General features: G+C 42.4%; 1 protein-coding gene across 17 annotated transcripts in view; it reads right to left on the minus strand.

Annotated features, from left to right (window-relative positions):
* The window catches only part of APBB2 (amyloid beta precursor protein binding family B member 2), a 111,548-nt gene that overhangs the window by 18,013 nt on the left and 75,372 nt on the right, over nt 1–18,163 (minus strand). For 14 of the 17 annotated variants that reach the window (XM_039325286.1, XM_039325284.1, XM_039325283.1 and 11 more), the window contains 2 exons: nt 14,291–14,437; nt 12,549–12,676 (listed from right to left, as the gene is read on the minus strand). In XM_039325286.1, the coding sequence (XP_039181220.1) occupies nt 12,549–12,676; nt 14,291–14,437 (275 nt within the window). Of the gene's footprint in view, nt 1–7,283; nt 7,512–7,874; nt 8,544–12,548; nt 12,677–14,290; nt 14,438–18,163 lie in introns of those variants that run through there. The other 3 variants (XM_039325298.1, XM_039325297.1, XM_039325295.1) reach the window with 3 other exon arrangements.

Genomic DNA, 18,163 nt, shown 5'->3' on the forward strand with positions numbered 1-18,163 from the left:
GAAATGACTTTTTATTCCTGTAATCAAATAAGTTAATGCGTTTTCTGAAGAAAACTGATGTGGACTTTAATAATAATAATAACAACAACAACAACAAGAACAACAATTTCAGTAGAATTGCATTAACAAACCATTCAAAGAGTAACGACACAGAATTTCCTATCTATATACTTAATAAACTAATGTCTGATAAAAACATCTGTGAAATTTCAAAAGAAGGATTATGATATTAAGATTTATTGCGGCACCAAAGTCAACGGCTTAAGGAAACAAGTCAAAATAACATTACAAATTCATAGGCTTAAGCAACAATTTTCCCAGCCAAACCCCCAATGTTTTAACGTAATCCATATCAACAAGTTCACTTCGCTATGGGAACTGTCTGCTTCAAATCCACACCTGTTCTGGTGCCCTTGACAAGGCTTCAGGCTCCCATGGTCTTCTGCTGAATCAAAGAAGTTTTGTTTCTGCTTCTTACCCACTTGAAAGTAACACCTCCCCCTCCTTAATCTAAAGGCAAGTTGAAAAGCAGAGGCACATAGCTGCCAAAGTTTGATTCTTGACAGCTGTTGTTTACTGTGTATCTGAGTTGGTAGTTCCTTGATTGGGATATTGTTTACTTCTTGATTGTTGTTCTAATGTTAATCAGTGTTAATCTCTGCTCATCTAGTTGTTGATTGTTGGTGAGGAAGTGTTTTGGTGCATTTTGTTTCCCTTTTCCTTTTGGATCGTCTCTTCTGAATGGTACGTAGATGTTGCTTATCTCTATGTACCTGTTGATGGCCAATTTGCCTGAGTGCCAGGCATCCCGCAATCCTTAGCACAGGGTCCCCAACCTGGGCTCTGAGAACAGCTAGCCAGTGTGAAAAATTTTTTTTTCAAAAGAAGGATTATGATATTAAGATTTATTGCGGCACCAAAGTCAGCGGCTTAAGGAAACAAGTCGAAATAACATTACAAATTCTTTACCAAACAATTCCTTCAAGTCCTTTATAGTACATTCTGCAAATAAATTAATTTCATTCATAGCTGGAAAGCAATGATATTCCCAATCGTTAAAAAAATAAAATAAAGGAACTACTCCTTCAGTTTTTGGTGACTGCATTCCCACAGTTGCCACCCTACAAATTTAAGCCAGGCAATTCAGTGCTTTGATCTAAAGACCACAAACTGAAGGCAGGTTTATTGACTCATAGGTAATATATTCGCGGTCTAATGATTGAAAACCTTTCAAATGTCCAAAGGTTCAAGAATAGCAAATAAACTAATTCCAGTCAGACAAATATTCTAATAGACTCTATAAAACTTGGCCGGAGGGTGTGAGGCAACAGGCTAAAGCTGAAATTTCAATCTAATACTCTTAACTTCAGAGTATTAAAAACGGAACTCTGATAAATCACCCCAAACATTTTATCTGTCTTCCTTATTTTGTCTGGCTTAAGTTTCATTTTGACTAATAATGGAAAAGCTTAATAATCCACTGGCTTGTGGATGTTATGCTGAGAACCCCACGCCTATTCATGGCTGTAAGAGCTAACTCATTGCTTGAACCCAGTGTAAGAAAAATATAAAGATCATTATTACTACTGGTAGCAGCCTCGGTTCCATACTTAACAGCACATCTGTCTAATCGTACAATGCACCAGAGGCCTAACTATTATTCTGCTTCTGCATGGCCACGTCAAGAAAAGGAAGGGAGAAATTATATAGGTCCCTGGGTGATTTGTCTTAACAACCCAAAAAAGACTAGGGTTGCATTTACATCACTGCAATATCACAACCCATGACCTCATCAGAAACACTCAGGAGCCGAGCTGTTACTCAGTGGTCGCCCTCTGAAAATCGTTTTGTTGCATTGTTGAGATGCATTTTTTTTTCTCTCCTTTCCACCCCATCTCTAACACAGCAGCTAGGCAGCCTGACTAATACGTCCCCTGAGAATCTGTCAATGTATTTAAAGGGTTTGATTTAGTTGAATGACCCAAAGCACAAGCCAGCCTCGGATGGAGCCTTTGTTCCCTTGCCAACAAGGAGGAGAAGCAAAAAGCGGTTAACTACAATGGAACTAAGGTTTTATGAAAGGCCTGTTCCTCATTACCACCCCTGGAGAATTGATGGCTGTAACATTTAAGCCCTACGAGGGCCCCCTTTTTTTTTCTTTCTTTAAACAAACCTGCAATCTTTTGCTTCCAGGTGGGGTTGGGGCAACTGATTGGAGTTGAGCATTGACTGGCTGGATGCCCTTCCCGATGCCTCCACAGAGTTCACAGCAGACAATGACTCATTGTGCTCAGGGAGAAAAATATCTTCCGCTACCTAGGATTGAACTCACGATACTCGTGGCTGTGGGGTGAGAGTTCCTCCTCAAGGCCACCCCGCCGCTATTTAAGGGCCTTAAATATCTGGGTACATATTTTTTTTCCCAAAGAGAAAACCCAGCAAGGACCCCAAACTTGCAAAGGCAAGTCATAATGGCCCACGTCTGCTGCCACAACAATGTTCAGGGTAAATGTTCACCAGCCCTACGGTGCAGTTTGTCATCACCAAGATACGACACCCATCCAGGCAACTGATTTACATTTTCTGACGGCGCAAGTGCCCCAGTGAGTCTTGAACACTGAGATTAGAATCTGGCTTAATGTCTGTGTTGATTTGCACGTGGCTTTTTTTTTTTTTTTTTTGTCCTGAAACATTGGTCTTAAATGCTGTTTTTTAGAGTTAGTCTCTAAGACCCTCAAGAATAGTTTTATATACTCATGGGAGGCTAATCGTCAACCAAATTTACAGAATTATGGGCTATCGACTCGTGGCCTGATGTGGTTCGTCAACCTGGTCTGAGTTGAATCATAGGCTAACTCTACATGCTAGAATAGAATAACAGGAGTTGGAAGGGACCTTGTTGGTCATTTTTCCAATCCATCCCATTGCTTAAGCAGGAGACCCTGTACCATTTTTTCTTCTTATTCTTCTATTCTATTCTATTCTATTCTATTCTATTCTATTCTATTCTATTCTATTCTATTCTATTCTATTCTACTCTACTCTACTCTACTCTACTCTATTCATCTTGGTTGCTCTTCTCTACCCTTTTTCTAAAGCCTCAGCGGGTTTTTGTTTTGTTTTGTTTTTTTGTATATCATGGTGACCAAAACTGGACACAATATTCCAAGTGTGGTCTTACCAAAGCATTATAAAGCGAAACTAACACTTTATGTGCTCTTGAAACCATCCCTCTGTTGATGCAGCCTAAGACTGCATTGGCTTTTTTGGCAGCTGCAGCATACCGCTGGCTCCTATTTTTCCACTGCCTTGTCTACAAAATATGGGAGCTACTTGCAGCCTCTCCTACCCTCCCGCTTCCCTCATCTTGGCAAGTCTCTGGATATCTCTAGATGTGCTGTCCAATTTATTGTAATCACAGTCACACTTAGATAGTCCCCTGGATGCTTTTAAAAACACAGCTGTGCAAGTTCCTTGACATTTATAGCCAGTTTTATTGCTTTGGCTGACCTTGCCGAGAAAACTGCAAGGACTTGTCCAGGCAATCTTCAAGAATCAGAGACAATTAAATGGAAGAAGGGGGGGGGGGAAAGACTGAAATTAAAAAAAATTAATTGGCCAAAATGAAGAGAAACATTCAGGACAAAATTATGTACAGGAAAATGTATTTTGAATTTGTTTCTTTTGTATTATTTAAATATTTCTCTGAAAAAGCAACCATTTGTGTGAAATGGTATATAGGGTTTCCTGCCTGGGCAGGGGGTTGGATTAGAAGACCTCTAAGGTCCCTTCCAACTATTCTATTCTATTCTGTTCTGTTCTTGAATTCCTAATCCCTAGTTTATTTCTCCAGCCATTGGTAAAATAAGTTCCAAGTTTGAAAATATTCTGTTTCTTCTTTTTCGTTCAGTCTCAAAGTAAGTCTGTCCATTTCTGCACAGTCTAGTATTTTTTTTATTATTTCTTCCTCCGATGGCATTTCTTCATTTCCCCCCCCCCCCAGTGTTGTGCAAATAAATATAAGCCTTGTGGTTGTTGTCACATGCAAAATCAAATATACACTTTGTTCATCAAGCTTTTCTGGAGTTTGCCCAAATTCCTGTTCATTGCATCACTGACCTATCTAACCATCTCCCTCCTCTGCCATCCCCTTCTCCTTTGGCCTTCCATCTTTCCCAATCTCGGGGGGGGGGGGGGGCTTTTCCAAGGAGGCTTCTTTTTCTCATCTGGTGTCCAAAGTCTTTGAGTTTCAGCTTCAGTAATTTCCAGCATACCTGAAATCTAATGCGTCCAATAAATCTGGGGCATCTTCTAGATTGGCCATGTCCAATTAGCGCAGTGGTTCTCAACCTGTGGGTCGGGACCCCATTTGGGGTCGAACGACCATTTCACGGGGGTCGCCAAACAACACAGTCCGCCATTTTTTCCCCCTTTTCCTTAGCTGTGCTACTCCTTTTATTCTATTGGCTTTTGAAAGCCAATAGAATAGAGTCTCTTGAATAGAGTCTAATTCTCTTGGTTTTCAAAAGCCAATAGGAATTGTCCAGGCTGTCTCTGCCCTGCTGAGCCTGCCAAAAGTCCCATTCTGCAAACGGTGCTGCACCCGTTGAGTAGTCCTCAACTTACAACTGGTTGAGTAGTCCTCGACTTACGACCGGTTGGGGGTCGCGGCATTAAAAAGGTTGAGAACCACTGAATTAGCGTGACATCCATCCCTTCATCCAAGTCATTCATGATAATTTAAGAATAGCGGGAAAACCCGCTTGATATTTCAATCTGATGAAGAATCAATGATGATATAGCCTTTGAGTTTGGTTCTCAAGGCAGCTACTGAACTACATATCAGGGTTGAGTTGAAACGAGGGGTCCTGGCTGCTCTGTGAGCTTGCTGGTTTTCTTGCAGACGTTTCATGACCCTAACTAAGTAACGTTGTCAGGAGTAGCACTGATGAGGGGTTATTTAGTTTGGGTCATGAAACGTCTTCAAGAAAACAAACAAGCACAGGGAGCACTAAGGAACCCACAGTCCTTGTGGTTGTGGTCGTCCTCCTCCTCCTCTTCTTCTTCTTCTCCTCCTCCTCCTCCTCCTCCTCTTCATCCACAACCCCCCTTCCTTCTAGCACCGATGAGGGCCCAGGACCCCTCATTTCAACCTTGAGCTACAAATATCCTCCTTCATCGGAAGTGCATATCCTTTAGCCCAAATCATATGTCATAGGACGCTTTCTCAAATGTTCTGCTGAAATCAAGATACATTATGCCCACAGCATTCCCCTGATCCATTGGAGAAGTTACTGGAGGCACTTTTCTTTTTTTAATTTGTCTTGATAAATTCATGCTGTCACTGCATTTCCTCCCCCCCCCCCAAGGTTTTTACAGAATGCCTTTTCTGGGGTATGAATCTTGAGCTTCAACAGATTGATCTCTAACTTCCTGGATCCTCCTTCCCCCCCCCCCCGCCCACTTTTGAAGATAAGAACATTGTGATCAGATTTGTGGTAGGCTTTGGATTTGCGGAATAAAAAGTGTTTTGGACCATGAAGGTGCTACATAGCACAGGTCAACTCCTCCTTAAGGGATAGCTGTGTGCATTTCCCTGAGATTGTAAGGACTGATTTTTGCAGCTACAGAACAAGCTGGGGAAGAAGGCATGTTTTGATTTGAAGAGTTTCTGACAGGTGCCATGTGCCTATCCACATATGTTCCAAATCATTTTTTTCCCTCTTCCAGTCTGAACTGATGGGCGCAATTATTATAACTTTCTTCCCCCCTTTAAGAGGAACTAACAGAAGGAAACAGAAGGAAAGGCAACCTGAACAAAGTTCCACAATAACAGTTTGTAAAGATCTAATTAGACACACCTACATTTTCTAATCATTCATTTGTGTCACAGATAAGTCAGCTCCTCTTTTTATATTTAGCCCAGCTGCAATATTAAACAGATCGGGTGCATCTTTTGAAAAATTACATGGCCGGCTTTCAAATATATTCAAAATATAGAGCCCAGATTAAGTTAGCGAAAAAGGAAAGAAAGAAAGAAAGAAAGAGATAGATAGAGAGAGGGGGAGGGAGGGAGGGAGGGAGGAAGGGAGGGAGGGAGGGAAAAAAGAAAGAAGCAAGGAAGGAAGGAAAAAGAAAGAAAGAAAGAAAGAAAATAAGGAAGGAAGGAAGGAAGGAAGAGGGAGGAGGGAAGGAAAGAATAGGAAGGAGGAAGGAAGGAAGGAAGGAAGGAAGGAAGGAAGGAAGGAAGGAAGGAAGGAAGGAAGGAAGAGGGAGGAGGAAAGGAAGGAAGGAAGGAAGGAAGGAAGGAAGGAAGGAAGGAAGGAAGGAAGGAAGAAAGGAAGGAAAAAAGAGCTTTCCATTGCTGGAATAAATTATTTACAATATGTGTGCCTCCCAAAACACATTTCAGAAATTAATAATAAAAGAGCCCATGCTTTCTCATTGTCGCTGAGTTATGTTAATGGTGAAGTAACCGCTCTAAAGACATAATTAAAGTCAGGGCTTTGTGCAATTTGCTACAGATTGCATTACATTACAGCAAAAAGACAGTCATTTTTATCGTTTACACTCGGAAAGCCAACAATAGTTAAAAACGGAAATTTCTCTACACGTGAGCAAAAGAAGAAAGGAAAAAAGAGCGACAGGATTCTGTCCTTTCACACTCCAACACCTCCACGAGGCTTCCTAGATATTTATCATTTAACACATCGAGAAGACCGCTCTGCATTTTGCATCCTTCAGCACATATAGGAAGGATAAAGGAAGCTGAGACGGATCGCTTATTTTAATCCTCTAAACACAGGTGGAGTGTCTATTTTGTTTTTGGGGGGGGGGGGTTGGTTCAAAGGAAAGAGGCTTTATTTATCTTGGGGTGTGTTTGTGGGTCTCCCACTTGCACAGGGCCAGGCGCTGGTTATTTAAACATTCATTAGCCATGCGATCTGTCAAGCCAAGGCTTGCAAAAGGATGGTTTTCCTTGCGCGCTTACCCAATGAAAGACCAAATGCCCAAGAACCGAAAAAAAACCAGGAACCCAACATCTAATCACACAAACACCAACCCCACCAGGTATGCCACCAGCCCAGGTTACCTGCACGTTGCAATGTCCCATCCATAATGGCCATTTCAACCTTTTCTTCCCGGTCTGACCCCTGAACTCTAAAGAGCAAATTGTCGAGGAAGGGGCTAGTTTCAGCCAGCCGATGGCTAAACCCCGTCACAGCCCACCCCCCAACACAACACACACACACACACACACACACACAGAGCAGGTCTCCTACCGGATAGGATAATAAACCACGACAGCTGAGGGGTCTTGGATCAAGACCATTTCCTGCCGGCTTTTGCAAGACGGAGGGAGAGCAAAGGCGGAGGTGGGACTCTTACTCACAGCGCAACTCTCCTTTTGAACCTGGGTCCAGCTACTCCTGTAAGTGCCGTGTCTCCGGAAAGAAAACGGGATAAGGACCACGGGGTCCGTCCGCCAGCAAAGCCTCGCTCTGCTCCGACTGGGGGGGGGGGGGGGAAAGAAAGGCAGGACAAAGGCTCCGTTTGTTCTTTGCTTATTCAGCACAGGATCTCCACCAACCCACCCACCGCTGCTCTTCTAAGTTTCTGACTCTTTTAAGGGCAACAAACAAGGGTGTGTGTGTGTGTCTTCTCAGCCGGCAGGTCCAAGCCACAGCTAATGAGGGAGGGTCTGCCTGGCTCCCCCAATTCAGCCCCCCTTCAGACCTTTGCATAGAAATCAGATAGCACTAAGCCCCTTTCCCCACCTCCCCGTCCTCAACCAAGTCCCCACCCCTCTTTTGGAGCCTCTCTCGTATTAAGCCGCCCTGGGGAGTGGGGCTGATAGCCCATCCATTGCGCACCAAGTGGGAGCCATCAACTCTCCTGCCAGATGTTCCAGTTCCCACTTTGCTCAGGGGTGGGAGGCAGCTGGCTTTTCTGAGCAGTGCCCGCCTTCCTCTTTGCTTTAAAACCGCTATAAAATAAAATAAAATAATAATAATAAACTAATAAAATATAAAATAAAACAAAACAAATAAAAACAAAACAAAATAAAATAATAAAATAAAATAATAAAGTAAAATAAAATAAAATAAAACAAAAGAAAATAAGGATAAAAAATCTCACGCGTCTCTGTCTAGGAAAAGACCTCAGCCACTCCTGCTTCGCCCTGCCCCTTCCTCATACATCTCTCTATTATTAAAAGGTCCCTCTCTCCCAGCTGGATCAGCTGCTCAAATTAACTATTAAGTGCCCGGGATCAAAGTATAAAAGAAAAAAAAACCTCTCTGCGAAAGAAATACACGTGGCTTTGCACAGTGTTCATCGTGCAATCACTTCCTTTGTCCAGGAAAGACTTAAAAGATATTGTTTGAGGCTCCTATTTTAAAAAAAAAGATCATTTATGTATGCGTGTACAGTATGTATGATTTTATTTGTTAAATTTATTTGCTGCCTGTCTCGCCGTGGGGGTATTCTAGGCCGCAAATAAATTTAACAAATAATAAGAAAGAAAGAAAGAAAGAAAGAAAGAAAGAAAGAAAGAAAGAAAGAAAGAAAGAAAGAAAGAAAGAAAGGAAGGAAGGAACAAAAGAAAGAAAGGAAGGAAGGAAGGAAAGAAAGAAATGAAGGAAGGAACAAAAAAAGAAAGGAATGAAGGAAGGACAGAAGGAAGGAAGGAAGGAAAGGAAAGAGAAATGAAGGAAGGAAGGAAAGAAAGGAATGAATGAAGAAAGGAAAGAAGGAAGGAAAGAAGGAAAGAGAGAAAGAAAAAAAGAAAGGAAGGAAGGAAGGAAAGGAATGAATGGAAGGAAGGAAAGAAAGGAATGAAGGAAGGAAGGCAGGAAAAAAGAAAGGAAAGAAAGGAAAGAAGGAAGGAAAGAAAGGACGGAAGGAAGGAAGGAAGGAAGGAAGGAGGAAGGAAGGAATGAAGGAAGGAAGGAAGGAAAGAAAGGAATGAAGGAAGGAAGGCAGGAAAAAAGAAAGGAAAGAAAGAAAGGAAAGAAGGAAGGAAAAGAAGGAAGGAAGGAGGGAAAGGAAGGAAGGAAGGAAGGAAGGAAGGAAGGAAGGAAGGAAGGAAGGAAGGAAGGAAGGCTGGGGGATTCTGGGAGTTGTAATCTGCATTTCTTAAAGTGGTTAAGCTTCAGAAATAGCGCTTTATTATCCAAGATCAGAAGGCAATACCTTTTGGGGAGGGGAGATTAACCTATTTTACTTGAAGGCTCAAGTTTTTGGAATCCAAAGCTCATTTTATTGGGTGCTAAATTGATACAGGATTTGATGGGGGGGGGGGAACGAAAAAGAGGGGAAATACAGAGTAATTATGTAGATGCAGAATGCACGCAAAACAGATTACAAGCGTTCACTGCCAAACTGCTCCTACAGGTTGTCCTCAATTTGCGACTACAAGGGAGCCCCAAATTGACGTTGCTAAGGGAGACGTTAAGGGGGTTTTGCCCCACTTTATGACTTTTCTTCCACATTTGTTAACTGAATCGTTGCAGCGGTTCAGTTAGTGACACACGGTCACTAACTTCCCCCACCGACTCTGATTCTCAGACGCTCACAAGAAGGGATTGCGTGACCTCACGACACTGCAGCCATCATAAATGTGAGTCAGTTGTCAAGCACCCGAATATATACATCACGTGGTGCTGCAACGGTCGTTAAGTGTGAAAAACGGTCCTAAGTCCCTTTTTTCAGTGTCGTAACTTTGAACGGTCAACTAAGGAAACTGTTGAAAAATCAGGGATTACCTATAATGTATTTTTAAAAAAAACAACCAGTGTGCCGTTGTGCCCACATTAAAAATAATGACAATAAAGGTTATCTAATCTAATCTAAAAACAGTTTGTCCACATGGTTGACCGGAAGAAGACTGCAAGAGGAAGATTTAAGATTCTGAGGGAAGTCAGCTCCCCAGAGAAGGAAATATTACAAAGGCAGAAAAAATATATTTCCTCAAAAAGGATTTTTAAAAGCAGAAGCCAACCATGTCCCCAGGTCCCTCTGCCCCAAGCAGGAGCCGGCCCTATACAAATGCAGATGTAAAACCATCAGGAAAGTTGGAGCCAGAAACTCAAGAAGACAAAGACCCAAAATCTCCATACCTTACCCAAACTCTTAAGAGTCATTAGCCCAGCCCCAGGGAAGCAGGATATGACCCTTGGGACATAATAGGATTAAACCACAGATACCAAGCCCCAGAAAAGCACACTCAGACTCAGTTCAAAGTTCATGCCACAGGAACAGGAAACTATTCCAAACAAAAGGCTTTCAGAGGGTATAAAAACCTACCACCCACATGTGCTCACCCCTCTTTTTCTCTCCTCTTTCCTGCCAGAACCATCTTTCAGTCTGGCTCTTCCTAAAAAACCGCAACCATCTTCCCAAAGTAGTCGTCATGTTGTTTATTTATTCCCGGCTTGGATGAACCAGGATGAAGACTTGTTCTTTCAACAATTCTTTGTTAAGATTCTGATATTGCGGGGAAAGGACTTTTGAAGGCCCCTGTTGTAGACAGAATTTTGCTTCTATCCACTCCTTTGTAAGCTGCCTTTTCATGACCGGATTAAAAGGCCTAAAGAAATCTTGCTCACTCCGTGAAACGTAACACTGGAAGCATCAAAAAGACACCTGAAGCCCCAAGAGCTTAAAATCCCAGCGCTTTTTGAAAATACATCAACATACTTCAAGGTGCAGGATCAAGTATTTTCTCACTGACACACACACACACACAAAAAACCAAATAAATCAAATAGGGCACAGTGGTGTAGGGTTCAATGGCAGCTAAAAATGTGCATCAGCAGCTGAACGGTTTGCACAAGTAGCAAAGAGGTAACTTAGAAAAATGAATATATCCTAATCTTTAAAATGCCGAAGAAGAAGAAGGAGGAGGAGGAGGAGGAGGAGGGGGAGGAGGAGGAGGAGGAGAAGAAGAAGAAGAAGGAGGAGGAGGAGGAGGAGGAGGAGGAGAGAAGAAGAAGAGAAGAGGAAGTAAGAAGAAGAAGAAGAAGAAGAAGAAGAAGAAGAAGAAGAAGAAGAAGAAGAAGAAGAAGAAGAAGAAGAAGAAGAAGAAGAAGAAGAAGAAGGACGAAGAAGAAGAAGAAGAAGAAGAAGAAGAAGAAGAAGAAGAAGAAGAAGAAGAAGAGAAGAAGAAGAAGAAGAAGAAGAAGAAGAAGAAGGAGAGAAGAAGAGAGAGAAGAAGAAGAAGAAGAAGAAGAAGAAGAAGAAGAAGAAGAAGAAGAAGAAGAAGAAGAAGAAGAAGAAGAAGAAGAAGAAGAAGAAGAAGAAGAAGAAGAAGAAAAGAAGAAGAAGAAGAAGAAGAAGAAGAAGAAGAAGAAGAAGAAGAAGAAGAAGAAGAAGAAGAAGAAGAAGAAGAAGAAGAAGAAGAAGAAGAAGAAGAAGAAGAAGAAGAAGAAGAAGAAGAAGAAGAAGAAGAAGAAGAAGAAGAAGAAGAAGAAGAAGAAGAAGAAGAAGAAGAAGAAATTTTGAAAATTCAGTGTGGTCAACAACACAATGCTGTAAATTACACGGTTGTTATAACAAAGCTTCCTTTGATCCCAAAGCTGGATAAAATCACAAGACAACAAAAGAAGAGAGGACGGAGAGTGGAATGAGTAAAGCAGAGAATGACTGCCGAATAGATCTCACCTACTCAATATATTCATTTACTGGTAGACTAAAGTCTTCACCCTAGTGCTTAGTTTTACACTGCAGAGAGTCCACAACTTGTAACAATTTGTTTAGTGACCGTTCAAATGGAACTGCTTCAAAGGTTCTCGTGAGGCCCATGGTCATTGCAAGCTAAAACACAAAAAGCACTATCCCGTAAAAGGGTTTTGTTGCAGTAGTTGTGTAAAATAGCTACGGTGGATTAATCACATGCTTCCGACGAATCCCCAGGGCTGCTGCGCATCTTTTGACTGTTTCCTTGGATACAACTTCTAGACAAGGTAGCTGTAGTTGTGTGTCATTCGTACAGTGGGGGAAAAAATTCAGCTAATACTTAGTAAGATCGTAACTATGGGTAGTGTGTAAAATACTGAAAAACACACAAATGTTTGGCATCTCACAAAACTAAGAGATAGAATAGAACAGTGCTTCTCCAACTTGACAATGCTAAGATAGGTGGACTTCAAGTCCACCTATCTTCAAGTTGCCATGGTTGAGAAACACTGGAATAGAACATATTTATTACCATTTCTTGATGTTCCAGAGTCACCATCTCATCAAATGGCATCCTACAGACCCAGTCCAGCAAGCATCTAGTCCCTACTATCAGAATTAGATGTTAAAATGAAACCTTCTCCACGGTTGTCCCAGAAAAGCAGATGGAGAAGAAGACAGCAGATGTTTTTGAGGTAACTCCATGATAAACTGTACCATACTGATGTACTTAAAAATGCAATTTAGTCACATAACGACGAGGACACAGAGATACATTCCATCGGTTATTAGGAGGTACATTTGTCTGAAGGGCCTGCATGAACAAAGGTCCATCTCACGAAGAAAGGCAAAATATATTCCAAGCTTACCGGCCATTATCTCGACCGACGCCCCAAACTCGGATGCTGACGATGGGCTGAGAGTGAAGAATACTACGATCCATGGGGTCAACCAAATTGAGCATATCGTTCTCCAGGATAAGATACATGTCTTTTCCCTAAGTAAAAAGAGAGAGAGAGAGAGAGAGAGAGAGAGAGAGAGAGGGAGGGAGGAAGGGAGGGAGGGAGGAAGGAAGGAAGGAAGGAAGGAAGGAAGGAAGGAAGGAAGGAAGGAAGGAAGGAAGGAAGGAAGGAAAAAAAAAGAAGACTCAGCACAAATCTTTTTCAACCCACAACACTTATTTCAGAAGGAAAAGGAGGGTGTTTAAGAAAAATATAACCATGGGGTCCTGGGTGCTCTCCGAGCTGGGTGGTTTCCTTGCAGACGTTTCATGACCCAACTAGGGAACATCATCAGTGCTAGAAGGGAGTGGGGTTTGTAGAAAGGAGAGGAGGAAGAGGAGGAGGAAGAGGACTGTGGGAGGAGGAAGGAGAGGACAACAAGGAAGAGAATTGTGGGGTCCTTGGTGCTCTCTGAGCTTGGCGGTTTTCTTGCAGATGTTTCATGACCCAACTAGGTAACATCATCAGAGTGAATCCCCCCTCCCTTCTAGCACTGATTATGTTACCTAGTTGGGTCACGAAATGTCCGCAAGAAAACCACCAAGCTCAGAAAGCACCGAGGACCCCACAGTCGTCGTCATCGTCCTCCTCCTCCTCCCGTTTAGCACTGATGATGTTACCTAGTTGGGTCACGAAACGTCCGCAAGAAAACCACCAAGCTCAGAGAGCACCGAGGACACTGCTGGTAAAAATGCTCGGTAAAAATGCAGGTAACCATCATCAGTGCTAGAAGGGAGTAGGGTTTGCTGCAGGTACCCAGTGCAGCATCTAGAAGTGATGATGATTTTACCTAGACGGGTAGGGAACTCTGGGAGTTGAAGTCCACAAATTGCTAAGGTCTAAATTCAGACCCTGGTCTATATAAAAAGAAGATCACAACTTGATGTGGAGTCCAGATCCCAGAATTCTCAGCAATAGCCACAGTAGTAGGGGGATTCTGGGAGTCGAAGGTGACCCATTTGGGAGTTCCCATGCGGGAAGCACTCCCCTCAGGCTTTCCTAGAACCGTGAAGGCCTCTGGTCCCCATCACCATGACTGAGGGACGTTCCTTTCAGGGGTACAACTGGAAAGAAGCCTTCCATCTTTCCACCCAAAGTACAAACACTATCAAGAAAGTATGGGCATTATCTACACACACACACACACACACACACACACACACACACACACACACACACACAAAGACCATCTCATGGAGAAGATTGGCCTGGCCTTCAAAGCTGGGAAACCAGGTGGCCACAAAGAAAGAAGACTTAGGCCAGGGGTCTTCAAACTTGGCCCTTTGATGACTGGTGGACTTCAACTCCCAGAATTCCTCAGCCAGGCACACATGGCCAGTTAGGAATTCTGAGAGTTGAAGTCCACCAGTCATCAAAGGGCCAAGTCGGAAGACCCCTGTCTTAACTCTAACAAACAAAATGGAGGCTGGCTGAGGAATTCTGGAGTTGAAGTCCACCAGTCATCAAAGGGCCAAGTTGGAAGACCCCTGTCTTAAATCTAACAAACAAAATGGAGGCTGGCTGAGGAATTCTGGGAGTCGAAGTCCACCAGTCATCAAAGGGCCAAGTCTGAAGACCCCTGACTTAGCCAAAACGGAGACATTTCTTACCTCTCCCCAGATGCCCACGGTATCTCTTATGTCGTTTTTGCAGTACGAGAGTTGCCGGATGCAGTTGTTTACCGCCACGCTGCTTTTTCCAGGCGCCAAATCTTCTTCTCCCATCTCTACCCACCCCAAGGAACGAACAGCGAAGCACTGCAAAGACACCAGATCCCGGGAATAACGTTTTAGATCTTACGGATCTCCACCTCATGAGGTAAATATTTTCATTTTGTGAGATAGAATTCAGCAATTACCAACCGCGCTGAAAAAAAGCCACTTTCGGCCGTTTTTCACACTTGTGACCGTGCAATCCCACGATCAAAATTCAGACACTTGGCCCCTGACTCGTATTTATGACGGTTGCAATATCCCGAGGCTACGGGGTCAACTTTTGCGACTACCTGACAATCCAGACTCACTTAAGAACGGTATTACTAAAATGAACAACCTGTGGCAAGAAAGGCCGTAAAATGGGGGAGAACTCACTTAAAATCCTCCTCACTTAGCGACAGGCGTGGACGTAAGTCGAGAACTACCTCTCTTTATGCCGAAGGCGGCAGCAGAAAACATACTAAATTAATTTCAAAATGATTGAATTCGTAGTTAATTTTTGTAAGCTTGCAAAATTTATACGTCGGGTCCAAATGTTTCTTTTAATCTCCTGAGCAGTAGGTCAAAACTTTTGTCTTGTTTGTTTTATTATTCTTTCATTTTCCCACCAATTTTAGGTCTTCTGTGCATGCCGAGGCACTTTTAACCTGCAAGAAAGAATATTTCTTACGCAACGCTTGTCCTTTCCAAGCAACGTGAAATCATGAGATAATGAAATTTAGTGTAGAAAAAAACCCAAAGCTTTATACTTAGGGAGGAAAAAACCAAATGTACAGGTAGAGATTGGTCGAAACCTGGCTCAAAAACATCAACTGTGAGAGGAATCTTGGAATCCTAGTGGAAGATCAATTAAATATGAGCCAGCCGTGTGCGGCAGCAGCCAAGAAAGCTAATGCAATCCTGGGTTGTATAAACAGAGACGTAGAATCAAAATCACGTGAAGTCTTAGTACTGCTGTATAATGCCTTGGTACGATCACACTTGGAATATTGCATCCAGTTTTGGTCACCACATTACAAAAAAGATGTTGAGACTCTGGAAAGGATGCAAAGAAGAGCAACTAAGACGATTAGGGGACTGGAGGCTAGTTTGTGTCATTCATATAGTGGGGAAAAAAATCAGCTAATACTTAGTAAGGTGGTAACTATGGGTAGTGTGTAAAATACCAAAATACATATGAACAACTGTTGCTGGAATTGGGGATGTCTAGTTTAACGAAGAGAAGGACGAGGGGGGACATGATAGCAGTCTTCCAATATCTCAGGGGCTGCCCCAAAGAAGAGGGAGTCAAGCTGTTCTCCAAAGCGCCTGAAAGGCAGAATAAGAAGCAACGGATGGAAACTCATCAAGGAGAGAAGCAACCTAGAACTACGGAGAAATTTTCTGACAGTTAGAACAATTAACCAGTGGAACTCCTTGCCTCCAGAAGCGGTGAATGCTCCAACACTCGAAGTTTTTAAGAAGAGACTGGACAGCCATTTGTCTGAAATGGTATAGGATTTCCTGCCTGAGAAGGGGGTTGGACTAGATGACCTCCAAGGTTCCTTCCAACTTTTTTTAAATTGTTGTTGTTGTCTTAGATTCCAATGAAAAATTAAGCAGAATGCCCAATCTTTTTTTTTTATTTGTTCCAGTCCCCAACTAAATATTATTTTTCATCCACCTTGTACTCGTTCAAAGGTGAGACTTCATTTTTTCCCCCCTAAAGACGGGAAATTTTTAGCAGACACCATTTTCATCCCCAAATTTTATTCTCGAACGAAAGGACAATGGAGCGAATAAGATTCAACCAGAGAGAGAAAAACTCTGCAGATCAAGCAAGGACAGCAAATACCCACTTAAGGACGAAAACAATCCAACAGTAGCAAGGCCACCAAGACACGTTCAGAGAGTCTGCAACTAAAATGGATGGGACCAGCAACGGATAAAACAAAAGACATCTTTAATCATAAAATAAAAAGGAAACCATTGTTTAGGATCCGTCGTACAATCACAGCATACAGACTTGGCTGCATGATGTCATAACATGAAGAGAGGAAAAAAAGGTGCAGGCAAAGTTACCCAAAGTGGACATCAATACTCGTAGTCCTCTACTTACAACAATCATCAGTGCCAGAAGGGAATAGAGTTTGCAGAGTGGAGGAGGAGGAGGAGGACTGTTCTCTGCACTTGGTTGTTTTCTTACAGACATTTTATTACTCAAGGGGAAGGAAGGAAGGAAGGAAGGAAGGAAGGAAGGAAGGAAGGAAGGAAGGAAGGAAGGAAGGAAGGAAGGAAGGAAGGAAGGAAGGAAGGGAAAAAAAAGAACGCTGCTTGTCTTAACCCTATCCCAACGAAAGAAAGAAAGAAAGAAGAAAGGAAGGAAGGAAGAGAGAGAGAGGAAGGAAGAAAGAGAGAGAGAGGAAGGAAGGAAGGAGAAAGAGAAAGGAGGGAAGGAAGGAAGGAAGGAAGGAAGGAAAGAAGAAAGAAAAAGAAAGAAAGAAAGGGAGAGAGAAAGGAGGGAAGGAAGGAAGGAAGGAAGAGAGAGAAAGGAAGGGAAGGGAGAAAGAGAAAGGAAGAAAGGAAGGAAGGGAAGAAAGAAAGAAAGAAAGAAAGAAAGAAAGAAAGGAATGAAGGGAGAGAGAAAGCAGGGAAGGAAGGAAGAAGGAAGGAAGGAAAGGAGAGAAATGAAGGGAGAGGAAGGAAGGAAGGAAGGAAGGAAAGGAAAGGAAAGGAAGAAAGGAAGGAAGGAAGGAAGGAAGGGAGAGAGAAAGCAGGGAAGGAAGGAAGAAGGAAGGAAGGAAGGAAGGAAGGAAGGAAGGAAGGAAGGAAGGAAGGAAGGAAGGAAAGGAGAGAAATGAAGGGAGAGAAAGGAAGGAAGAGAGAGGAAGGAAGGAAGAGAGAGGAAGGAAGGAAGGAAGGAAGGAAGGAAGGAAGGAAGGAAGGAAGGATGGATGGATCACTGATGATGTTACCTAGTTGGGTCATGAAACATCTGGCAGAAAACCACCCAGCTCAGAGGGCACCAAGGACCTCACAATTCAATCCTGAACTATAAAGATTCTCTTCTATCCATAGAACAGAAAGTCCAAATGACTAATGGGCATTTTGAATTCTTTTTCAGGAAAACAGCTTGGCGAAACATCCAAAACATTTTACAATATTTGATAGCTGGTAGGAAATGATTATAACGTTAGCGTGGGTCTACGAAGCTACGATGTTGGACCTGGAGCTGGAAAACCCACACTGAATATTTCTTATTATTACAGTGCCATTGGAATACTTTGGGAAAACGTTCTGTCTGGATGGACCCTCGCAGAGTTACTAAGGAAAAAACTGGGAAGAGAAGGTCGTCAGGTTTATTGTTGTTTCGTTTTGTAGGTTTTTAAAATGGTTTTTATATCATTTTTTTTTAACCTTTGATTTAGAGCCACCTGGAATGAATTATCTGATAGAGAGGAGACCTCTAAAAAATGCTCTAAATGAAATAAATAAAAGTGTGAATCCATATTTAAACCTGACAAATGTGGGAGTTTTAAAAAGTATTAAATAAAAAACACCTTGAAGAGCTAAATTTACCAGAGACATATGGCTTACTTTGCAAGTGTAATTGAAGGAAGAAAAATATACACAAGCATATTCTTAACAACTACTCGTTGTTTCTCAGCTTTAATTGGGGAGCTTACGCCTGGAAGCCGCCAATATTACAGATGTACTAGCATAGCTTAAATCTGGAAGGTGTGTGTAGGTACGATAATACTGGATTTAAATCAATGATTAAAAGCATTC

The sequence above is a fragment of the Crotalus tigris genome, unplaced genomic scaffold (assembly GCF_016545835.1).
Source record: "Crotalus tigris isolate CLP2741 ecotype Arizona unplaced genomic scaffold, ASM1654583v1 scf7180000024321.1087588, whole genome shotgun sequence".
Classification (NCBI taxonomy): Eukaryota; Metazoa; Chordata; class Lepidosauria; order Squamata; family Viperidae; genus Crotalus; species Crotalus tigris.